This window comes from Myotis yumanensis, unplaced genomic scaffold (genome assembly GCF_028538775.1).
Source record: "Myotis yumanensis isolate MYYU_CA2020_CCGP unplaced genomic scaffold, mMyoYum1.0.hap1 SCAF_6, whole genome shotgun sequence".
Taxonomy (NCBI): Eukaryota; Metazoa; Chordata; class Mammalia; order Chiroptera; family Vespertilionidae; genus Myotis; species Myotis yumanensis.
This window is the reverse complement of record NW_027223757.1, coordinates 94,103,940-94,129,174: the sequence shown is the minus strand read 5'-3', so window position 1 is coordinate 94,129,174 and position 25,235 is coordinate 94,103,940. Positions and strand designations below refer to the sequence as shown.

Below are 25,235 nucleotides of genomic sequence, written 5' to 3'. Positions count from 1 at the left end.
ACAGTAAATGTGTAACTATAGGATGATCAAACAGGATTTATTCCAGGAAAGCGAAGATATTTCACATCAAAAGTTCTCAATGTGACTCACCATTATTAAGAGATTAAGAGGGAAAACACAAAAATACAAATAAAAAAATCAATGCAAAATTTAAAACTATTTCTAAAATTTCAACATCTATTTATGCTGATTTTTTTAACTTTTAGAAAACTAGGAATAAAAAGAAAACCTACTTAATTTAGAAAAGTTGATACATAAAAACCTACAGCAAGAACTTCTGCTTCTGGAAAGAAAATAAACATACTTTTCTCTATTCCTCCCTCTAAGTACAACCAAAAACCCTGGACGTTATATACAAAACAAACATAAGAGGGAGAGATAAGAAGGCAGACCCTGTAGGAGGCCAGGACCCGAGGAATGACACATGGCGAGTTTCCTGGGTGTTCCTTTGAACTCCTGTTTCCGAGATGCGCGTGCACACACACACACACACACACACACACACGCATGCACAGCTGATAGCAATAACCAAAAGATCAGGACAGAGGTAGCCTTTCAAGACAGTAAACTCAGAAAAGAACTGCTCTAAGCCAGGCAAACACCACAGAAATAACTAGCCCCGCTCCTACTCACAGAAAGATCCAATTGGAAGCCTAGACTTCCACTCTCTTGGGGCTCTAAGAGGCACTCCAACTCTCCCTGCAGTGCTGTCCAAGCAGACCCATTTGGATGCCAAGAATTTCATTTCTTCAGACCAGTAATTAGATCCCCTCCCCTAGAAATCAGTGGCAGAAGAAATGGGGGAGGAGGGATGTCCCACACCTGCCCAGCACAATGACAATGGCTGAAAGAAGTTATCTAAACAGAATGAAAATGACAAAATAGAAACTTTGGAACATCAAGAAAGAAGAAAGAGCAATGTAAACAAAAAATATAGGTAAATACAAAAATATTATCCTTAGTTTTTTAAGTTATGTTCAGTGGGTAAAGCAAAAATTATAATATTGCCTGACATGCTCTAAATGTGTGCAGAGGAAATAGTTAAGACAATCTATATATATAAAAGGCTAATATGCTAAGTGTCCATCCGGGTAATGACATCACGTAGCAACACCCAGCTTCCTCTCCCTAGCGATTAGCCTCCTTGCAGTTTCTTCAGCCCAGGAACTTGTTTTATAACCAGGTGCAAACATTTCACATTTTAACCAAATGTCTGTGAAATGTTTTTTTATGCCTCATCTCATTTGATCCTCACAGAAGTCCTGGAGTAGGTAGATAGGAGACTTGGTAGAATCCTATTTTCTTTTCACTAGCCAGAAAACGAAGACTTAGAAAGCTTAGAAACTTGACCTGACTGAAAAGAAGTAAGAAATGGTGGACTTTGAAAATGACTTCAGGTTTTCTCACTGCACAGAATATAGTCAAACACTGCTGCAGTTAAATATTTTACCCTTTATTCTCCCTGCATGATCTACAATAATAATCTGTTTCATGTTGATATTTACTGCTGTGTTGCTGACAATTACCTGAAAGAGAAGTTGGGGTGCTTCACTGGGCTGGAAAAAGTTTAGCTAAATCAGAAAGTAGGTCTAATTAAGTAAGTTTATTCTATATCTATAAAAGGCTAAGTTGACTCATGCATGTGCAATACATATAAAGCTCTTGCTGGTGCCAATTGCACGTATGTGTTTCCATCTGTCATTGTTGAGCATGAATTTGGTTGACACTTCTATTATAAAGGGTGAATAGCAATATTAAAATATTTCTTCTAATTAATTTCCTTTTAATGTGCATGAATTCGTGCACTGGGCCACTAGTTATATAATAAATGAAGGAAGAAAAAGGGAGATAAAGGGAAGTAAGGTCTCCATACTTCATTCAAACTGGTAAATGACAACACAGTAGATGGGGATAATTATGTATGTATAATGTTACACCTAAAATAACACTCTGAAGTTGCTATACAAACAGATATACTCAAAAACACTATCCTTTATAATAAAGAGCTAATATGCTAATTAGACTGGATGGCAGAATGACCTTCCGGAATGACCAGTGGGCAAAGGGGGGGGGGGCCACAGGGCCACCAGGCTGTGAGGCAGCTGGGGCCAGGAGGCAGCCGGGGCTGTGAGGGCCCCTTGTTTAAATTTCGTGCATCAGGCCTCTAGTAGATTTAAAAAAAAAAAACAATTATCAAAAAAACATGCTCAAGTAAGCCACAGAAAAGAAGAATAAAATAAACAGAAGTGAAAAACAGAAAAAAATAAAATAACCAAAAAAAAAAGCCCTCCCATATTAATATAGCTGAATTTTTCCTTCCACCCCAAATTCATATATTGAAGCTCCAACACCTGATGGATGGATTTGGAGATAGGGCCTTAATGGAAGTAATTAAGGTTAAATGAGGTCATAAGTGTAGGGCCCTGATCTGATAGGATTCGTGTCCTTATAAAAAGAGAAAGAGCCCTGTCTGGTTTGTTCAGTGGTTAGAGCATTGGCTCTCATACCAAGGCATCTTGGGTTCATTTCCTGGACAAGGGCATGTACTTCGGTTGCAGGCTGGATCCCTGGCCCCGGTTGGGGTGCGAGTGGGAAGCAAACAGTTGATGTGTCTTTCTCACATCAATGTTTCTCTGTCCTCTCTCTCTCTCTCTCTCTATCTCCCTCCCTCCTTCTTTTCTCTCCCTTCCACTCTTTCTAAAAAATCAATGGAAAAATATCCTTGGGTGAGGTTAAAAAAGAGAGAGAGAAAGAGAGCTCAAACTATTCCCTCTCTCCAATCCGTGATCTCCAAGTGAGGACCAGAAGGCAGCCATCTGCAAGCCAGGAAGAAAGACTCACCAGCCTTTCCTTCATATTGCACATGTGCCCACAGACCTCCAGCTGCCCTTCCCGACCCACACTCCACCCTGGTGACTGGCCCGCTGCCAGCCTGTAGGACAGCACAGGTGCCGAGCTCCTTGCTTTCAGCCTCGCACCGAAAGCCAGGAAGGCGGGCCAGGTCAGAGTTTTTGTGCCCTTGGCTCCCTCCCTGAAGGTCACCTTGGGCTGGCTGTGTCCCCTACCTGGGGGAACTGTGGCTGGCAAGGCGGAGACTCGCTGGAGCTCGCTGTCCTCCTGAGTGATAACCCCCAGCCCTGTCTCTTCAGGCCTTGGGGAGCCCAGCTGCGGGCCAGGTCCCTGCAGCCCCTTCTTCGTAAACACTGCCTTGTAAATAGACTCTCCTTGGACTGGCCTCCGTGGAGTGAGCCCTCTTTTCTGTTGTGGCCCTGACACAGTGAAGCCATTTGTTGCTCATTCGCTGCCCCAGAGCAGTCTGGCCAGAGGCTCTTGGAACCCTCCTATGCAATGAAACGGGGGGCGGGGGAGTGAGCCCCTGTCTGGGCGCGATCTCTGTGGGTGTGAGGCCTCTCCACTCTCAGCAGCCCTGGGGGCTGTCTGGCCAAGGGTGGCAGGAAGCGCACGGAGGAGTCGCCAGGGCCCTACTTCAAGGCCGTGTGAGGGCTCTTGGGAATGGCAGGCACTCCATGCGAAACCAAAGTGCGGGTGGGGTTAGACTCCACCCTCATCTGTCATCTCATTTCCCCAATTTTACTTTGCAAACAGAATTACTTGAGAAGATGATCGAAATACAATTTTCCTAAATAAACATTGAGATTAAATACCAATCTTGTCTGTTCCTTTCACACGAATGTGTGCATGAGTCAGGAAACAGAGCAGATCTGGAACATAGGATAGAATGCTGAGGACACACGTGTGCGCGCACACACACACACACACACAGCTGGATATTTGGACTTTATTCCCATTGTCCTTAATGGTCAAAAGAAACATTCAAACTTGAAGCCAACACATTCCCTAAAGTAGTGGTACTGCCCGGAGGGTTGAAGTTCTCCCCGCGGCGTGGGTGCCCTCCTGGACACAGAGCCAGCTCTTTGATGGTGGAGAATAGGGCTACATGATCTTCAAAGTCAATTCCAGCTCCAAGTTCAGCTTTTATTTTTTTATTTTTTTTTAAATATATTTTATTGATTTTTTACAGAGAGGAAGAGAGAGGGATAGAGAGTTAGAAACATCGATGAGAGAGAAACATCGACCAGCTGCCTCCTGCACACCCCCCACTGGGGACGTGCCCGCAACCAACGTACATGCCCTTGACCGGAATCGAACCTGGGACCCTTCAGTCCGCAGGCCGACGCTCTATCCACTGAGCCAACCCGGTTTCGGCCAAGTTCAGCTTTTAAAACAAGCAAGACACCCTAGCCAGTTTGACTCAGTGGATAGAGCATCAGCCTGAGGACTGAAGGGCCCCAGGTTTGATTATGGTCAAGGGCACATACCTTAGTTGCAGGCTCGAGGCAACTAATTGATGTATTTCTCTGTTGATATTTCTATCTCTTTTTCCCTCTCTCTTCCACTCTCTCTAAAAATCAATGGAAAAATATCTTCAGGTGAGGGTTTAAAAAAACACATAAGACATTGAAGAAAGAATCGTTTGTTGTACCACTTGGATTAGATAACCCAAAACCCAACACTTTCTCTCTCACACACACATACCTTTGGGAATTTCACTATGTTCCACACTCTGCTGTCCTTTCAGCCCTGGAGCTGGCCCGTTAACCCTCATCTGCCTCCCTTCCAGGCACCAGGCACTCCCCTGTGTAATGACTTGTGCATCTTCCCTTTTGTCCCTGTTGCGACCTGCTGTGCTGGACCCCGGGAGATCTACAGGGCACTTTTCCCTGCTCCGAATCTGGATAAAACGAAAACCTCACGGTCAGGGCACGGAAGTCTCCCGAGGGGACTGGAAGCTGTCCAACCAGCTGACCCATTTCCTGCCCTGGGCCTGTCCGTGCTTCCCTCCGCTGTGACCAGACCCAGGCCCACCCCATGCACAGCTTCTCCAAACCGGCCAGGCATGGCCAAGACGCAAAGCCCACCCCGGGCTAGACTGGAATTTCAAAGGGAATTTCCTGTCAAGCAAGCAGAAACAGGAACAATGGGTGGAAAAATTAAAATGAAACCTGACAAGCCTTTGAACAGCAAGTTATTAAAGGAAACGCGGGCAGTGTGGTGGAGGGTTAGTACATGATTCCCACACTAATTAAGTAAACACTATCTAAAAACTTTAAAGGAACCGAGGCCGGTTTGGCTCAGTGGATAGAGCGTCGGCCTGTGGACTGAAGGGTCCCAGGGGCGTGTACCTGGGTTGCGGGCACATCCCCAGTAGGAGATGTGCAGGAGGCGGCTGATCGATGTTTCTCTCTCATCGATGTTTCTAACTCTCTATCCCCCTCCCTTCCTCTCTGTAAAAAATCAATAAAAATTAAATTAAATTAAAAAAATAAAAATAAAAACTTTAAACGAAACATAAAACTGATCAAGGGTCTGAAGATTAGTTTCTGAGCCTGCATTTAGCGATTAGCACACTGCACCCTTCTCTTCCAGCCTTCATGGTCTTACTCAGGGAATAACCATTTTGAATTCATGAGCTCTCCCCTCCCTGTGAGCTCCTCTAAACTCCTTCCAGAGATGCCTGCTCACAGGGTCCTCGGGGAAACTACTGTGGAGGCCATCAGTTCACTGACTGGACAAACACTGATCACCAACTTCAGACATCAAGTCTGTTGAATGGGGCTCCGCCCACTCTCAGGCACTGAGACACTGTCCACCCACCCCCAACCCTGGACAGCGGCACACAGGAGGGTCCCACAGCCGCCTGCCCCACTCCGCTGCTGGGCTAAGCTCCTCCAGCACTTGTTCTTGCTTCTGGCTTCTCTTCTTTGCCTGAAGTCCAGCATCCAGCTCTACTAGCAGACCGGGCTGCACAGCCAGCTTTCTGTGCACAGCAGGCCTGGCCCTTTGCTGGGAGCAAACAGCACCCGGCTTCCGCAGTTTGAAACCCAGCCCCCACAGGGGTGCCCCTTGGGTTGGGGTAGGAGGGAACGGGAGGCTGGCTCTGAAGAGCTGTGTGCACACCCGCGCCAGTGGCCTCAATAAAGCAGTCTAGTTACTTCGGCTCAGGTAGACGCACATCCTGTAAAGAATTTGTTCTTTGTCCTGGCCGGTATCTCAATCGGTTAAAACTCTGTCTGGATGTGCCAGGGTTGTGGGTTCCATCCCTGGTCAGGGTACACACAGGAAGCAGCCAATGAGCACAGGGATGGGTGGAGCAACAAGTCGATGCCTCTCTCTCTCTCCCTCCCTCTCAAATCAATTTAAGTTTTTGTTTTTTTTAATATGTCTGTGACCTTAGACAGGTATTGAACCTCTCTGAACCTCCCTTTCTTCGTGTGTGACGTGGAGGGAGACAGTCTGCTCCTTATGGGGTTATGGGTTATGGTGAGATACAAACAAAGCTCTCAGCCCAGGGCAAGGTCATGATGGGCACTCAGCTGTTCCCTGCCCCACGTAGGGCACAGGGCACGGAAGAAGTAACTCCCAGAACTCAGGTCTGAGGTTAAGCTCCGCCCCTGGATGCTGCCTGAGGTCTGTCAGGGTTGTGATGAGGATGGAATGAAATGATGCATGTGAAGCACCTGATACGATGCCTGGCCCAGAAAGTTGAGTAACTGCTCATAGCTAACGCCACTACTGTGGGCTCGCTTTGTGCCACGCAATGTCTTAGCCATTTACAAGTATAAGCTTCATAGGATCCCTTATGAAGTAAGCAAGATGAACTGTTAACCCCTTCCTCTACTCTGTGAGTCCATCCCTCCACAGTTCAATTTCTTCTTATAAATTACAAATTTTAAAACTGTCTCAAATTCCATCTTTCTAGATGGAGAAATGGGAGGAGAACTCCTCCACTCAAGTAGGAGAGCATCAACCCCAGCCCCCAACTCTGCCCATGGCCCCTCCCCAGCGCCGCAGGAAAAGGCAGGGAAAAGCTGTGCTTCCACCAGAGTTTATTCCTCGGCGATGTCACCAGCGACTCACTGCCCGTGTGTCACAGTGGGGCCCGAGGAGCAACTTTGGCCTCCTTCCCAGGATTACATTCATCCCAGAAACATAGCCTTGGACAGTAACTTGGTTACAGAATATTCCCAGAAATGAGCTCCTCCAAGTTGCTAAGGTTTACATATGGAGGAGACTGGAAAACTCAAAGAAATGGATGGAGAATCCCAGAGAAATCAGAGGGTCTGAGGATGTTGGAAGAGCGCAGACACCACTAAGAGTTTGAATCTTTCTCTTGTGGAGTGGACGCTGCAGAATCCTGCCTCTAGGAAATGTGCCGACCTGCAGAAGAAATAAAAAGGAGATAACAAGGCTTCAAACCAACCTGACCCCAACATTTGTCTCTGTAACCATCATGCCTGAGCCCTTAATACAGTGATACTGAAAATCCCAGAGCCATCCGCATCCTCCTCCCTGTAGACACTCCATTGGGTAGATGAGGAAGGTAGGCACACACAGGAAGCAGCTCCTAATCCCAAGAGTGGTGGCTAACTCGTGCTCTTGGCCTGATGCCTGTGGAAGCTCACCCCTCCAAAAAGCACCACTAGCTGAACCCAACCCTGACCCCTCAAACTTCACCCCTCCCAAAGGGCCCGTAGGCAAACAGACCAACACAGATGTTACCTTGTGGATACGTGGACCCAGCGAGGACAGTATAACCTAGGAGAGGAAAATAGTTGATTAGAGGGAAGTCTTTATGGATAAAAGTCTCTGGCATTATTCACAGCAAATGAAGTAGCAATGAGAGAACCAATCATTGACTGGAGTCAGCGGAGATTGGGAGTTCAGGAAGGCCACTCACCAGAGGAGCCAGCTCTCCGCCAGCTGAGCAAACCCAGGGAGAAGATGAGGAGGCCCAGGCCCAGAGTCACTACAGACACAGAAACCTTCACTGTCTGCTCCGGGGACAGTCCAGGGGCTGCAAAAACAGAAACCTACTAGAACCAATCCCTGTTGCTCATCCCCAGAGCAACTTTATTTATTTCAACCTCCACCTAGCGGGTTCCAAGGGGCTTTTTCCCAACCCCAAAGTTCTAGCTCACTCCACCTCACTCCTCAAAACTCCCATTCTGTGAATATTCCTAGAGTAATCTTAGGGGACCCCTAAAGTTAGCTCCCTGGCTTCTAGTTCCTGTCAAGTATGGTGGGGCCTCTCTTCCTTCACCCCAGAGGCACCCTCACCAAAGAATAAAGGGTTCCTCATTCCCCTTTCCAATGACCCATGGTGACAATGTCTGCTCTCTTACTTGCTCTATCTGAGTTTTTCCTATTAACATGTCTTTCCACCTTTCCTAACTTCCAGTGGTTGTATTCCACGAGTTACGTGTCTCCTCCTGCCCACATCCGGATTTCCCGTGTGTTCTTCCAGAACCTGTCTCCAGCCCATTCACAGCCTAGAGCTGATGCTACTCTAAACCCTGTCCCACCTGGAATCCTTTCTCAGGTTAAATGAACATTCCACCACCAAAGGGAACTTCTTGGGCAGGCTGTGCAGGAGACTTTCCCAGGAGAGCTCAGGTGAGCCTGTGGGTTCCTCTCTCTGCTCCTCATGCCCTTCGCAGCTGCCCAATAAGACGCACACTTCCCACAGGGCGAGGTCTGCTCCCAGCAGCCAGTGTGGCATCCTATTCCTGGCCCTTTGTACACACTTCCTCTTCTTCATTTCTTCCTCTTCTCTTTCCCAAGGATCCCCAGATCTGTGTGCAACTTCTCAGTTCCTTCAACTACCCCCAATCCTGGGGTTTGAGCAATCATGACTGGCTTCTTGTTCGTTAGCCCCCCAAGCATCCACCAGATAGAGCAGCCCAAATCTAGCACTGCCCCGGGCCAGGAGAGAGTCCCCTTTCTTCTGCAACCTTCTTTATTTCTCTAATTCCCATTCCTACCCAACAACAGAACAGTGGATATCTGAGGACTCTAGAATATTGCATCACAATTTTTGGTTCTAAAATCTACATCCTCTTTTCAGGACAGCCCTGCTCCCCTCCCACCTCAGACAAGCACATGACATCAACCACACCACCATAACAACGGCAACAACAACTGACTCTCCGTTCCTGTATCCCATTGCCCGCCCCCCCCCCATCTCCAGTCATACGCCCTCCATAGTTCCTCCAGACCCACTTCTCATTCTCGGCATCTCCCTCTCCCATGCACCGAGGACCTCCCCACATCTCACTCCCTCTGCTGAAATATTGGTGTTCACTTTCGACCACCACTTGCAATAGTTGTCTGCTTTAATCCTACTCCCCCCCATCCCCCCCATCCCCACCATGCACTTACTCCAGTCCTGAAGGATGGGCTCAAGAGTCCCAAAGTGCTCCACCACACAGGTGTAGGTGTCCCCGAAAGAGGGTGTTGTGGCTAAATGGGAGAGGGTCTGGTAGGTCCAGTCTCCATTGGACTGGATAACCTTATGGGCACTGCCGTGAGGGGGGACAAGCTGCCCGTTCTTCCTCCACGTGATGGTCACATCGGCCGGGTAGAAGCCCCACACGTAGCAGGCCAGCATCACGGGCTCCCGCGTGTTAACGGGAGTGGCTTTGGCTACTTGCACAGATGGTGGCCCTGCACAGAGGAAACAGTGGTCATGAAGGAGGGAGAGCCTTCTCTCCAACCTGGTTTCCTTCCTTTTTAATTCTTTTTTTTATGTTTGTTTGTTTTTTTGTGTGTTTTTTTTTTTATTTCTTCATGGAGTTGGCCAAATCACCCTTCGCATGCCCACCTGGGCCCCCACACATCCCTTTGAAATAAGGAATAAGGATTTACTCCTGCTTCACTCTTTATTTTCCCCCATTCCTTCACTGCCCCTCCCGTTTTTTCTCCTCCAAAATTATGTTTGATCACAATAAGCATAGCCAGGTCTGAACTGCAAGCTGTTCCAGGAGGCCCTGTATTTATCTCAGAAACATAAGCTGACGGTGGTCCCGAGTTATAAATTAGGGTTTATGCAAAGGTAGAAAAAGACTTGTCCTCAAACCTCATTCAACAAATAAATTTGCTAAATAAAGTCCTTTTTCCTCAAATAATTTAAGGAAACAAGCCCAACTCAGGACTCTTAAATTTGGATAAATGTAGTTTAAATGAATGCGACTGTGAATGTACACATTTTTTACTAGCTTACTCTCCTAGGTCACCCTCCTGCTTGCCACTATCTTGGTGCTTTTCAAACAAAATCCCAGAAGTAGTGGTAACATGCAGATTCCCTCGCCTGAATCCCCAGGGATTTTCACTCCATGGGTCTGAGGGCTCGCACTTTTCAGGAGCACCTTCCCCAGGCAATTCCAAGAAAGGCAGGTCAGAAGCCACACCCCAGGGCACAATACTTTGCCCTGTGGAGACCAAGTCTCCTTTGACGGCTCTGAGTCATTCTCAGTGCAGAGAGCATGCAGGGTCGGAGGCTTCCCTCAGCTCCCATGCCGGGTCCACCCCAGGCCTGGAAGCTCAGATCCTGGGACCGAAAGGCGTGCGCGTGGGGAAGCCATCCTGGCTATTCTGCCACGCCCGGTGGAGCTGGGACCGGCCCCGGAGGTGCCTGCCTAGGAGGAAAGCAGCGGACTGTCCTCTCCAGAGCTCCAAGCGGCCTCAAGCATCACTTCCCCTCCTTTGTTCCTGCTCCACCCCTGCCGACCACCTATGTCCGCTTTAGGGCCAACCTCCCTCTTTCTACATCCAGGTCCACACACTTTCTGCCCAAATCTCAAGCCCCTTGCCTGCAGGGATCCTCCTTGGCCTCCCCTCTCTCAGCTGTGCTTTCTAAAAGCACCCCCCCACCCCGCGCGCCCCTCTCTCCTTACGTGTCCTTTGGGTCAGGGATTCCCAAAAGGGCTGTGTGCGTGTGGCACAGTCCTGGAGCCCCGAAGACAAGCGCTGGTGCAGGATTTCCTGGTCGTTGAGGTAATTTGCGAGGTTAGCGGCCAAGGGATTCAGCATCCCAAATTCAAGAGGGACCATTGCTCTCTTCTCTGGATCCCAGCAGGTCAGCAAATCTTTGTTGAAGGAGATACAGTAAGTGAAATCCTGTGGAATCCCGTCATCATCCAGCAGACAGGTGCTTTCCACGTGGGCCACAAAGCCGCCTGCAGGAGCCAGAGGAGAGGGCGGGGCAGAAGCCAGGGTCAGTGACACCCAGAGACCGGACACGAGGGTCCCACCTTGGGCAGCATCTACTGACCAAGCTCATGAACTGGAGTCCCCAGGAGCCCCGATTAAGGGATTAGATGGTAGCAGCAGAGGTGTTTTTAGAACCTGTTTCCTCCTTATGTGAGACCAAGTATGGGGACAGGAGTGGCCCAAAATTATCTGCATGTTTAAAAAATGACAATTTGCCCAGGCCAAGACCTTCAATGAGGCACATTATTGAGTGAGAGGAGGGGTGAAGAGAAAGAGTCGGCCTTGCTCCGTGCTGGATCTGTTACAAATATTCACTCCGTACACATGCAGGAAGCTCTGGCAGTGTGCCGGGCACTGAGGGAGGAGACGGGGATGCAGTCCTTGCTCCATCCCAGCCCGAGGTCCTTATCACACAAATGATTCCACAGCCTCATTACTATTAAAACCCCTACAAAGGTACAGTGCAAGTGCCATCGGAGTATGTAGCAGGGAGACAAACCAGTCAGTGCGTCCAAATCCAATAACAAGACTGAGCCCCCTGCCCCGAACAGCAGCAGAGGAAGGCGGGTCCCAGGAAGGAATGCCCTTACCTGCTCCGGTGCAGCCCAGGCTGAGGCCCAGCAGCAGCCGCAGGAGTGCGCTCATGATCTGCCTGGGGAGCCGGGGCATTCGGTCCCCCGGACCAGCTCTTCCAGGGGCCTTGAGTCTTCACCTGCCCCAGAAACCCCAGCCTGGGTGTTGATCTCCAGACCCTGAGCAGAATATGGTATTGCCCAGGCCCCTTGATCCCCAATAAACAAGTGATAGATACTAACTTGTTCCTACCAGCTCACCCAAGTCGCGTCCCAAACTGAGGGTTGTCAGATTGGCTAGGTTGTCAGGGACAAACATAGAGACAAATCGGTGAGTGCCTCAGTGTAGCGTCATCAGTTGCTAGGTAAATCTCATCTTGCCCTGGGCCCTAAACAACTCCTGGTCTCTTAGCTCTTACTGTGGAATGAAAAAACCAGTCTGTATGTGGATTTCCCTGGGTCAGTGGAGGGAATACTCCCAGTATTCCCAGGACCAGGACGCCTGCACCAGTCCTGCTCGCTGGCTAAGCTGTTTCCTCTCAATGTCTTCCCCAAAGACCGACTAGATAACATATTTTGTTCCTTAAAGGGAGGTAAGTTGGGAAGATATTCCTTAACCCTTGTTCTGCCCTGTCACCCAGCAGACTGAGGACACGGAAGAGACCTTCTGGGGGAGGTGACAGAGGCAGGAATGCGGAGAAGGAAGGAGACACGGGAGAGCGCAGGGTTCCCTCCGGCCTCAAAGCAAGACAGCAGAATATGGAAGGCGGCTGCACCCCGCACGCAGGCCAGGGACATGGCCTGAAAACCCGCCTGGGCCTCCAGTCTTCCTTTGTCCGGCCAGTGGAGTTTCATGTCCTCCTTTCTGCTTCCTGAAGCAGGAAACCCTATCCTCCTACGCTGTGAGCCACCTCAGGGCAGCCAGCAGTCCAACTCTACTTAAACCCCTTGATAAATGCTGGTGACGGGCCAGTGCCCAAAGCTCACCTGTTTGCCCCCAAACTCGAAACTCCCCTGTGTGCTTCCCCCGCTGGTCCCATCTGAACTGGGGCAGGTCCCTGCATTATGAAGCCATGAGAAAAATAAGATAAATCCCCCCTACTTTTCTTCCCCTGGAATTTATTTTTTTATTTTTAAATTAAATTTATTGGGGTGACATTGGCCAATAGGATCACATAGGTTTCAAGTGTACATGTCTATGATACGAGATCTATATAGACATTGCACTGTGTGCACACCACCCAAAATCAAATCATTCTCCATCACATCATTACTTTTACTACCCCTCAGTAACCACTATACTGTTTGCTGTCTGTGAGTTTCAGTTTTATATCCTACATATGAGTAAAGTCATATGGTTCTTAGCTTTTACTGACTGACTTATTTCACTTTCCATAATATTCTCATGGTCCATCTATGTTATTGCAAATGACACTATTTCATCTTTTCTTATGGCTGATTGGTATTCCATAGTATAGATGTACCACCTTTTCTTTATCCAATCCTCTATCAAAGGACACTTTGTTAAGTCTCCATATCTTGGCCACTGTGAATAATGCTGTAATGAACATAGGGGTGCATATGTCCTTGGAAATAAATGTTTTCAAGTTTTTCAAGTAGATACCCAGAAGAGGGATTGCTGGGTCATACATATGGTAACTCTATTCTTAATTTTTGGAGGAATTGCCAGACTGTTTTCCATAGTGGCTGTACCAGTCTACATTCCCAACAACAGTGAATGACGGTTCCTTTTTCTCCACAACCTCTCCAACACTTATCATTACTAGTCTTGTGGATGATAGTCATTCTAAGGTGTGAGGTAAGGTCTCATTGTACTTTTTATTTGCATCTCCCTAATAGCTAGTGAAGTTGGGCGTCTCTTCATGTATCTATTGGCCATTTGTATGCTTTGGGAGAAGTGTCTGTTCGGGTCCTCTGACCACTTTGTAATTGGGTTGTTTGTTTGTTTGGTGGTGAATTGTATGACTTATTTATATACTTTGAATATTACCCCCTTGTCGGAGCTGTTGTTTGCAAATATCACCTGCCCTTCAGTTGGCTGCCTTTTTGTTTTGTTGTCAGTTTCTTTTGCTGTGCAGAAGCTTTTAGTTTGATTCAGTCCCATTCATCTATTTTTGCCTTTACTTCCCTTGCCTCTTGGGTCAAATTCATAAAATGTTCTCTAAGGCCAAGGTCCATACATTTAGTACCTATGTTTTCTTCTATGTAATTTCCTGTTTCAGGTCTTATATTTAGGTCTTTGATCCATTTTGAATTAGATTTTGTACATGGAGACAAACTGTAATCATTCTATTGCATGTGGCTTCCCAATTTTCACGGCACCATCTATTGAAGAGGTTTTCTCCATTGTGTGTTTTTTGCTCCTTTGTCAAAAATTACTTGCCCATATACATGTGGTTTTATATCTGGGCTCTCAATTCTGTTCCATTGGTCTGTGTGTGTGTGTTTCTGCCAGTACCGTACTGTTTTGATTATTGTAGCTCTGTAGTGAAATCTGAAGTCAGGTAGTGTGACACCTCCAGCTTTGTTCTTTTTTTTTCACGTTTGCTTTAGCTATTCAGAATCTTTTGTGGTTCCACACAAATCTGGTGATTTCTCATTCTGTTTGTTTAAAGAAGAACATTGGTATTTTTATGAGGATTGCATTAAATCTGTATATTGCTTTGGGTAACATATATCCATTTTAACTATGTTGATTCTTCCCATCCATGAACATAGAATATCTTTCCATTAGCCTGGAAAAGACAGATTTTATTTATTTTTTAAATATATTTTATTTATTTCAGAGAGGAAGGGAAAGGGAGAGATAGAAACATCAATGATGAGAATCATTGATCAGCTGCCTCCCCCACGCCTCCCACTGGGGACTGCAGCCTGGGCATGTGCCCCTGACCAGAATTAAACCTGGGACCCTTCAGTCCCCAGGCTGATGCTCTATCCACTGAGCCAAACCAGCGAGGGTGAAAAGGCAGACTTTAAATGGCAATTCATTCTCCTGTCCCTTTATGAATTATAGCATTGATGTCTTTTTCCATCACAAATTTACAGCCTTAACTTGGTCTCTCTCAGCTCCCCAACAGGCTCCAGAGCTGCCTGTTCTCACCGTGGTCTCTGAAAGCTCTTGGATTTGATTTGATAGTGAGCTAAACAAAGAGAATGGGGGGGGGGGGGGAGCTGTCACCACACTTGTCTGTCCTCCACCCCAAGAAATTTCTGATCTTTATGAAGAAAAATGGGAGGGGAAAAAGCATGAACCAAAAGTAATACCCCAGTGAAGGAATATCAGAAAGAAAAGACTTGCTTCCTATAACTGAGCTTAACTGAAGGTGTGCCCGAGTTTCCCGGCGCCCGGGCGATAAGACTGATCTAGATACTACCTCATCTAATGAGCTATCGAGTGTGTTGGAGTGGCAGAGACTGCGTGGAGAGTCCAACATTTGTTGAGCTTCTATGTGGTGACAGATACTATACTATACCTGCTGTCTCATTTAACCTCAAAGTCCTGTTAATTGTCCTCATTTTACAGTTTTGGAAAGAGGTCGAAAGATACACACCCAAGTGTGGAGGCGGGCGCGTGCCCCCCCCCCCGCCACCCACACACACACACACACACGCTGCACCCTGGGACTGAGACGACCGCATGGCTAGTGGTGGCCTCGGCTGAGGAAAGGAGAAAGGGGAGCGCCCCGGATCCAGCCAAGCCTCGTCTTTCCAGTTCTCAGAATTCCTTCTGCTCCTAGAACTCGTTAAAGTCTCTTCCACTTTCTCTTTCAACGGTTCCAACCTGGGTGAGTTCTGCGCACACACACTTCCTCCTCGCACCCTCCCTCCCGCTGGGTAGGAGGAGCCCAACCTCGCAGGAACTAGGCGCGGGGCTCCTGTTGACAGAGCCGGGCCCCACCCAGGACTGCTCGGTGTGGTCCAGCGCCCGCGCCCGCACCGCACCCGCACCCGCACCCGCACCCGCGCCCGCCGGGCCCGCGCCCAGGTCTCTCTGGCAGCTGAGATGTGAGACCCGTGAGGCAGCAGCAGGAGATGTGGCTTTCACTTCTCCATTAAAGGGAAGACTGCGGGCGATTTTTAGAATGAAGAAGGACGGAAAAACCCAGACCTACGCTCAGCGAAGCAGTGTCTTCCTCTTAACCCCGCGTTGTTTTTACAGACAAAGCCCTGCCCCCGCCGCCAGTCAACCCCAGGGAGTATCTCAGTGCCCCCCGGCTGCTGGTGACTGGATAACCGTGTGCAGCGCTAGGACTGAAGAGGTGGGGGCCCCAAAGTCACCGCACCGAGCAAGCGCCCCGGCGTGAGCCCCCTTGCCCACGTGCCAGAACTGGACGACCAAGGTGTTCGCTCGGAAGCACGGCAGGACCCCCCAGAGCTGGGCGACGCGGCCTCTGCCCCATCATCCCTCCTTCACTCGAGCAGTGGTTCTCAACCTCGGCTGCACATTAGAATCACCCGGGAATCCTTAAAATCCTGATTCCTGGGCCTCATCCTCCGGAAATTCTGTTTCTTTGTTACTAATGTTGTGGCCTCACCCCATAACAGAGAAACAGAATTTCCAGAGGATGAGGCCCAGGAATCAGGATTTTTAAAAGATTCCCAGGTGATTCCAATGTGCAGCCAAGGTTGAGAACCACTGGGTTAGAGTCCGTGGGGAGGGAGAATAAACACCTGTGAGAAGCATGTATGTCAAAGCGAGTTAGCAGGAGGCCAGTGGACTGAAAAGGGGAAGGGAAGTCACCGTGGCCGCGCGGCAGGGCGCCCTCGCCGTCCGGCCCGCAGGGCCTCCGTGGGGCAGGGAGCTCCGCTAGCCCGGCCCGGTCACCGTGCTGCCCGGTCTGCCAGGAGCCCGCGGCTCCCACAGAAAGGAACGGCAATGAGGCACTGGACCCGGAGGCAGTCACGCGGTGGTGGCGCGCCTTTCCTGCGAGGATGGCCGTCGTGACATCTCTTCTGGGAACGTCCTAGCGCCGCGCCCGCGGGTCTCAGGTTCCTCTTCGGCGCAGGTGCTTTTGACTCAGCCTCCACTTCATACTCAAGAGCTGCTCCACCCACCAATTCTCTGTAATCTAAAAGCAATCGCCTGAGACCACACTTGTGACTTCCCTCAATGTCTTCTCAAAACCACACACACCTGCACCTGCAGGGTTGCGCTGCTCCCCCATCTCGCCCGCCCCCCCACCTCCCGCTCCCCCACCGGGATTCGAGCTCTAGCCCTGACCTCTGGGTTACAGTTGCTGTAACTAGTCGGTCATCCTTCCATCCTGCAGCCAAATCGCTTGCACTACCAGGGGGTGTCCTGCCCGATTGGCCACCACAGCTCTTGCCCAGCGTAGCCTCCATTTAACTAGGAGAGAAGGGAGGCGAGGGAGGTCAGTGCAGCCCGGACTTACCCAGATACGAAGTAACGAAGCATAACTTCAACTCCGGATTTATTATCCTAAATCCTATACTTCTTTTTAAGTTGACTTTGTTATTTGTTGTTGTTGTTGTTAATCCTCACCCAAGGATATTTTTCCGTTGATATTTAGGAAGAGTAGGAGAGAGGGAAAGACAGAGAGAAATATCGATGTGTGTAGAAACACATCAATTGGTTGCCTCCTGCACGATCCCCAACCAGGGCCTGGGCCAGGGAGGAGCCTGCAATCAAGGTACATGCCCTTGACCGGAATCCAACCCAGGACCCTTTGGTCCGCAGGCCAATGCTCTATTGACTGAGCCAAACCGGCTAGGGCCTAAATCCTATACTTCTAATAATCGATTAAAATAATGGAAAATTGCCAAACATTTATAATATTAATAAGAACCATAATATATGTAGAAATTAACATAAAAGTAGAAGAACTTTATGAGGGGGAAAACTTTATTAAATTACATAAATGAAAACCTGAAGAAGTAAAGAGACATATCATTTTCCTGGATAGGGCATCCTAACATAACGAAAAAATCAATTTCCCCCATATCCAAATGACATAACCAAAATGATGTCCCAACCGGAATCACAGCAGAATTTGGGGAGAAACTGACAAGCTGATTCCAAAATGTCCATGGAAACAAAGACCATGAGTATCTTAGACAATTTTCATAAAGAAGAGAATATTAAAAAGCTACAGTAATTAAAACAATCCAATGCTGACACAGTAACTGAATAATCCACAGACAAATCCATCCATAAAGGGAACTTGTAAAATCCCTGGGGATAAATGGAATATTTGGTCATTGGTATTAACAAGATCAATTTACTATTTGGAGGAAAAGGAAGTTGTATCCTTACACTGAGTAGAAAAATTCTAGGTCAATAACGACCTCCACATGAGCGGAAAACAATCACACTAGTCATAGTGCCGGGGAATATCATACACAGCCAGGCCAATGCAAGGCCAAGCTTTCACCCAAAATCACTCGTCAGGAAAAGAGGGATTTGCCTTCTACAGAAGTCCTTAGGGTTTTTCTTTCCAAATTCAGGCCACATGGTTCCAGCTCTTTGGAGAAGATACAGCATCCTAAAATGATCTCAATTAATAAACTCATTAGAAGAAGTAGAATAAAATTGTGTTATTAAGTCTGAGAGTGGAAACAGCAATATGCCTACATTCATATATTACATTAGAAAATGTGACTTTAAATTTGTGAGTTGGTAACTGAATAAAGGTAGTTTGAATATTTTTTAAAATATATTTTATTGATTTTAGAGAGGACGGAAGGGAGAGAGAGATAGAAACATCAATGATGAGAGAGAATCATTGATTGGCTGCCTCCCACACGCCCCCTACTGGGGACCGAGCCTCAACCCAGGCATGTACCCCTGGCCGGAATCGAACCCGGGACCCTTCAGTCGGCAGGCTGACGCTCTATCCATTGAGCCAAACCAGTTAGGGCAGTAGTTTGAATATTTGACTATTTCCCTATAACTTCTATATTCCTAAAATTTCATATATTAAACTTTAAAAAAAAACCTTTTAAGATGTTCTCATTGAGATAAAAATTCAATTGACAATGAGGTATCACCCCTGGCCTGTCAGAATGGCTACCATTAACAAAGCAACAAATAGCAAATTCTGGCGAGGATGTGGAGAAAAGGGAACCCTAGTACACTGCTGGTGGGAATGCAGATTGGGATAGCCATTATGGGAAACAGTATGGAGTTTCCTCAAAAAATTAAATATGGAACTGCCATTTGGCCCAGTGATCCCACTTCTATGGTTATATCTTAAGAAACCTGAAACACCAGTCAGAAAGAATGTGTGCACCCCTATGTTCATAGCAGCACAATTTACAATAGCAAAGATCTGGAAACAGCCCAAGTGCCCATCAGTAGTAGATGGTACGTTTATACCATAGAATACTATACAGCAGTAAAAAATAAGTATTTCTTTTCCTTCAGGACAGGATGGATGGATCTGGAGAGTATTATGCTAAGTGAAATAATCCAGTCAGAGAAAGACAAGTATTACATGATCTCAGTCATATGTGGGATCCAATGAACAAAATAAACTGATGAATAAAATAGATCCAGAGACATAGAAGCACGAAACAGAATCTCAAAAGGAAGACAGGGGAGGATGGGTAAGTAGGAAGAGATCAACTGAAGAACTTGTATGCATACCTATACTAATGATAGAGGAATATGCAAATTGTCCAGGACACCATCACAGTAACAGTAATGACCGAACAGCAGGCTGCGTGGGGTGGCCCGGTCAGCAGGGAGGTTAGTGAGGGATGACCAAACAACTGAACAGCAGGCTGCTTGGGGCAACCAGGTCGGCGGGAGGGGAGTTGGGGGCAACCAGGCCAGCAGAGGGAGGCAATCAGGGGTGACCAGGCCAGTGGGGGGGGTGGCAGTTGGGGGCAACCAAGCAGTTAAGAGGGACTGTAAGGGGCAACCAGGCTGGTGGGGGTGGGGGCAGTTAGAGGTGACCAGGTCAGCAGAGGGGGGCAGTTGGGGGCGACCAGGTCAGAGGGGGGGTAGTTGGGGGCAACCAGGCTGGCAGGCAGAGGCGGTTAGAGGTGATCACGCTGGCGGAGGGGGCGGGGGGGGGGCAGTTAGGAGCCAGCGGTCCCAAATTGTGAGAGGGATGTCCTGGGCCTCTAGTATATATATATATGCATAACCCATGGACACAGACAATAGGGTGGTGAAGGCCTGGGGTGGGGGTGTGGTTGGCCTAGAAGGGGTCAATGGGGGGCAAGGGGGACATCTGCAATACTTTCAACAATAAAGATAAATTTTAAAAATATAAAAACTGCATTTTCTTGTGAATTTGTAGGGTTTTCTAATATATTTTATTTAGTAATCTTTTTATTTTTTAATATAGTAATCTTATGTCAGAATAAATATTGCAAATGCCTTCTTCCATTTGGAGCTCATCAGTTAACACAGATTCCCCCCTGAATAGATTTAATTTTGGCCTTTAAAACCCTATGGTTTGAGCTTTAATGATCTTAAGAAATCCTTTCTAACCACTGGCAGTTTCAATTTTTGCCGGAACATAAAGTGTTAAGGTAATACCCCACGTTCTCAATGGGAAACTTTTCTACATGCCAAACACTGTTCTAAGCATCTGACAGATAGTAACTTAGTTAAGCTTCACATCAATCCCATCAATCCTACTGTTATCATCATTTCTAAAGAAAGCAAGAGGCAAAGCATATGCAAAGTAGGTTAGCCCCAGGAGTCATGTGCCCGGCCCTAGGGCCCCACTATGGGCCCAGGCGACACTTTCAGTTCTATCTGGACCAGCCGCTGGGAGAACAGACCGTTTGGAAGGACACGTGAATTCCGGGCCCTTCCAGGCTGCTCAAATGTCACTTCAGGCGTGTACAGAACTGACATGACAGAGTCAGAACAGCGTCTGGCCTGGCCGGAGTAGCGCAGTTGGGGAGGAGGGGGTTCCCCTTGACCCCCATCCCTGTGTGTAACCGGGACCCCATGCACCAGGATGTCTGATTTCCAGTCAGGGCACATGCCCAGGTTGTGGGTTGATCCCCAGTAGTGGGCGTGCAGGAGGCCTCATCAATTCTCATTACTGATGTTTCTATCTCTCTCTCTCTCCCCTTCCTCTCTCTAAAAAAAAAATCAAAAAAAAATCACCATCGCTGGTTTGGCTCAGTGGATAGAGCATCGGCCTGTGGACCAAAGGGTCCCGGGTTTGATTCTGGTCAAGGGCACGTGCCTCGGTTGCAGGCTCCTCTCTGACCTGGGCCCTGGTCAGGGCGCATGCCTGAGGCAACCAATCGATGTATTTCTTTCACATCGATGTTTCTCTTTGTCTTTCCCTCTCTCTTCCACTCTTTCTAAAAATCAATGGAAAAATATCTTCAGGTGAGGATTTTAAAAAATCAATAAAAGCAAGAGTAACGTCTGAGGCTTACTTTGCCACTCCTGCACCCGTTTCCGGGCGATGGCGAAGGTGGAAGGGAGCGTACACTTCTCAAGGCTGTGAAGTGCAAAATGCCCACAGCAAAAACCCCAGCACTGTGTGCGCCCGGGGCGGGAGGCAGCTCTGCATTCACTCCTCACAGTCGCAGGCGCTGGCGGGGGTGAAAGCATCGCGTGGTGCTGGGACCAGGACGGAGGCAGCTAGGAGCCAGGGGGTTCCCATTCCCCCCTACCCCCACCCCCCAAGGTTCAGGTTAAGGCACGTTGAATTTTACATGACAACTCACTCAAGTTAAGATATCCAGAAACAAACACCATGAGTTAAAAAAGGAGCCACACCAACAAAAAGTAATGAGATTTATTGCCTTGAAGTGGGAAGGATTGTGGTCACGATAGAAAGGCCACTGGGTTCCCTGGGATGCAGGCCAGGGCAGCACAGCCCCAGCTGAGAAACCTGCACACACATGAACACACATGCACACGCACGTGCACAGATACACGAACACACATGTGCATAGAAGGCCCAGGGGAGGCCCAGGGCCTTCTGCTCTGAGGAGGAGCGATGCTGGGCAGGCTGTGAGGAACAGGAGCAGCCCCTGCTGGGATGGCCCGGGTGCTGGCATCAGACTCGGATCAGGAAGTCAGTCTGAGGAGAGAAGGACGGGGAAAGCCATCAGGGGGACCCCCTCCTCCCCAAACAGTTGATCCCTCCTTGCCCCTCATCTCCGCACCCTTCCTGCAGCTCCCATCACTCCTCAGCCCCTGAAAGCCATCCCTGCGACCCCCAACCCTGTGTGTAACCGGGACCCCAAGCAGGCGATGCCCATGGAGCTGATACAGCCCCGCCACCCAAGGGCCCGAGGGCCACTCTCAGTCCTCCCCGGGCCCAGGAGAATCCGGGCAGGGCCCCGACGTACCGCCTGAGCAAGGCTTCCGGAAGTGGATGATGAGGACCAAGCCAATGAGGATGCCCAGCACACCCAGGCCGAAGGCCACTCCGCACAGCACATTCTCCAGCAGATCCGAGGGCAGCGGGTTGTGGGGCACTGGAGACAAAGGGGAGCAGGCGGGCCCTGAGACCTGGTTAGGGAGCCCCCACCCTGGGAATGATGTGGGTGTCTGGGCTGACAAGGGAGAAACTGAGGCGTGAAAGAGTGAGACTGGACTAAACAAGGACCAGGTGGAGAAGGAGGCTCCCGTGGGCCTGTCCCCTTCGGCCCCCAGGGAGCCCGGCTCCAGGGAGGAGGGTCTCACCCCAGTAGGCAATCGCTGTGTAGCCGTCAATCTCATGAGTGACAATGCAGGAGAAAAGGTCCGAGGGTGCCGGGGTGAAGTTTAAGTAAGAAAAGGCCTGGAAGCTGAGTCCATCGAGGGCGGAGACGAAAGTGGGCCCGGCGCCCTCCACTGGGGCCAGGTGATGCTGCCAGGCCACCGTCAGCGTGGGCGGGAAGAGGTTGCTGACAAAGCAGACCAGCGTGTTGGGCTTGCCGAACTCCAGGGGCTTCAGCGTGAACACCTCGACCACGGGAAACCCTGGAGGCACAGGTGGAGGGACAGAAGGGACTCTTTAGGGAGCCAGTGCTTAGAGGGGCGTGGCATAAAGAGGGGAGGGCAGAGACCGTCATGGGGTGGGCTTTGGGGGGAGGTAGGGGGCGCTGGGCTCTGAGGTCTTCTAGGCAAGAAGCAGAGCTGGACCTAGAGGCAGAGCCAGGCCCGGGCCACTGCGGCCGCCCCCTGGCTTCCTGCAGCTCTTCCTGTCCAGGCCCCTCCGTGCCCTCTGATCTCCAGCTGCTTCTCACGGGAACAGCGGCAGGTCCCCGTCTACCCTGCTGGGCACATCCCCAGCGCCCACATCCCCAGTGGTCGGCAAACTCATTAGGCAACAGAGCCAAATATCAACAGTACAATGATTGAAATTTCTTTTGAGAGCCAAATTTTTTAAACTTAAACGATATAGGTAGGTACATTGTTATTAAGTTAATTAGGGTACTCCTAAGGCTTAGGAAGAGCCACACTCAAGTGGCCAAAGAGCCGCATGTGGCTCGAGAGCCGCAGTTTGCAGACCACGTCCAGGGCCTGCTCCCGCTGACTTCAAGTCTAACTCACCCTGGGGACGCGCCAATCTAGGCCCCTGTCTGCTAACCCCCACAGAGACAGGCGCAGCCAGTGGCTGGGAGAAAACCCAAAGACCGGGGGAGAACCGGAGCCCCAGAGGTGGGGGGCTGGCGTGTAGATTAATGAGGTTCCGAAGGCAGCTCCCACCCCACCCCCCAAAATCCTGACCTCTAGACACCGGGATTTTCCCTTCCAGCTGCGGGCCTACTTCCTGGACCATGGCTTGGCAGAATGCTTTGTCAAAGAAAATGGTGGAGGCATCTCCAGACTTCTGTGCCCAGTCAGCAAACTCGGGCAGGCGGGGCACTCGGGTGTTCTGGGAAAAGTCGAAGGAGAAGAGCTGGTCCTCGTCGTAGACCTCGGAGAGCCCTACGTCTGGGCTCCAGTCCTGGCAGTACACCGTGTGCTGGAACGTGTGGTTCTGCAGGCCGGCCCGCCACCCTGCGGCTGCTGCGGAGGAGACAGGGCGGGTCAGGCCTGCAGCACTTGAGGGGGGAGCCCCTCTAGTGTGTTATCTGGGCTCTCCCACCCTGTGGGGCGAAAAGAAATCACTAGGATCTCTCCAAACTACCTCTGCCATAAAAAGGCCCACCGTCTGAAGTCTGCAGGCTAAAGTGTCGCTGCTGGTGGCTGAAACCCGGCACAGGCCCTGGGAGACCTTTGTCTAATTCCTGGGCCACCCTAGTGAATGTGGGGGGCGGGGCGGGCTTGGAAGGGAGGTGAAGGAACGGCCACGCCCTCCCCAGGCTGTAGGTGACACTGCTCCCTCCTCCCCCCACACGTGCTGAACTGAAAAACAGTCTCCAGGCTTCTTTGCAGCCACCTCACTGGCCCCCGAAAACGGCTTCCCCTCGCTCCACCGTCCAGCCCTGGCAACGACAGGATTGGGGAAGTGACCCCGGAGCTGCAAGAAATAAGCCCTCGTTTTTGAAACTTCTGGCAGAAATCCCGCCAGCGAGCAGGAAACCTACCCAATACCCAATCCCGAGAATAATAGGCATTTCGAGTAAGAGGGAGCTTCCAGATTATTCTTCCACCCTGCCCCATCCTTCTCAGGGAGGGAAATCAAGGAAGACTTTTCAAGAATTGCAAGGTTGCCGAAACCGGTTTGGCTCAGTGTCAGCCTGCGGACTGAAGGGTCCCAGGTTCAATTCCGGTCAAGGGCATGTACCTGGGTTGCCGGCACATCCCCAGTGGGAGATGTGCAGGAGGCAGCTGATCGATGTTTCTAACTCTCTATCCCTCTCCCTTCCTCTCTGTAAAAAATCAATAAAATATATTTTAAAAAAAAAAGAATTGCAAGGTGAGTTGATGCCCAAGTCAGTGGCTCCTGCGTGGAGCCGTGGAAATAACATTTGCTTTGCTCGAATCCCAGCGCTACCCCCTCCCAGTGTATGAACTTACAGGAGTTACTCAAACTCTGAGTCTCACTTTCTTCATCTGGAAAATGGATATAATCATCTCTGCTTCAAGAAGCTCTTACATGAAATGTATAAGGTACCCCTGACAGTTTGCCATCCATCCATAGCAGCTCTGTCCCGATTCTGCTAGTCTCCACTACCCGGCAGTACTTCCCACCATTTACAAAGCGCGGGCTCTCCTCCAGGGCTCTGGGTGGGCACTGACGCCAAGGGGAGGTGCTGTCATACCTGGAGGGGTGGCCCGGTAGTGGGGCAGCAGCCACAGGAGGTGCAGTAGCTGCAGCAGCGCAGGTCCAGGTCGAGGGCCCTGCACAGGATACATCCTTCACCCACACTGCGGGCAGGGAGCTGCCCCCAGCTGCCCAACTCCCTCCCAGACCCTGTTCCGCCTGCTCACTTCCAATAGTGTCCCTGCCCCTTTGGCTAACCAATCACAGGAGGGAAAGCTCCAGCATCACCAGTCTCTGGGGAGAGAGGCCTGGAGCCAGCAACCTCCTGAAGAGGGCTTTCCCAGGCCAGAGCAGAGTGTGTCACTGGGCTGGGTAGGTGAGCAGAGACGTCTGCCTCCTGGTGGGGGCCCCTCCGGTGCCTGCTCAGCCTCAGCCAGGAGTCTCACCCCAGCCAGAGCCCGTGGCGAAGCTCCTCGTCCCGCAG

At 49.7% G+C, this 25,235-nt stretch overlaps 2 protein-coding genes across 2 annotated transcripts; both read right to left on the bottom strand.

Annotated features, from left to right (window-relative positions):
* Positions 1-6,891: 6,891 nt before the first annotated feature.
* Positions 6,892-11,928, bottom strand: LOC139012635 (HLA class II histocompatibility antigen, DM beta chain). Its single transcript, XM_070418798.1, has 6 exons — positions 11,661-11,928; positions 10,755-11,036; positions 9,241-9,525; positions 7,760-7,876; positions 7,582-7,617; positions 6,892-7,239 (listed from the first exon to the last, which is right to left on the bottom strand). Exons 1-6 carry the CDS (start codon positions 11,737-11,739, stop codon positions 7,223-7,225), a joined length of 816 nt encoding a protein of 271 aa, XP_070274899.1. The 5' UTR covers positions 11,740-11,928; the 3' UTR covers positions 6,892-7,222.
* Positions 11,929-21,388: 9,460 nt separating this feature from the next.
* Positions 21,389-24,948, bottom strand: LOC139013272 (HLA class II histocompatibility antigen, DM alpha chain). The gene is made up of 5 exons (XM_070419450.1): positions 24,810-24,948; positions 23,329-23,610; positions 22,300-22,578; positions 21,963-22,091; positions 21,389-21,691 (listed from the first exon to the last, which is right to left on the bottom strand). Exons 1-5 carry the CDS (start codon positions 24,901-24,903, stop codon positions 21,687-21,689), a joined length of 789 nt encoding a protein of 262 aa, XP_070275551.1. The 5' UTR covers positions 24,904-24,948; the 3' UTR covers positions 21,389-21,686.
* Between the last annotated feature and the right edge of the window lie 287 nt (positions 24,949-25,235).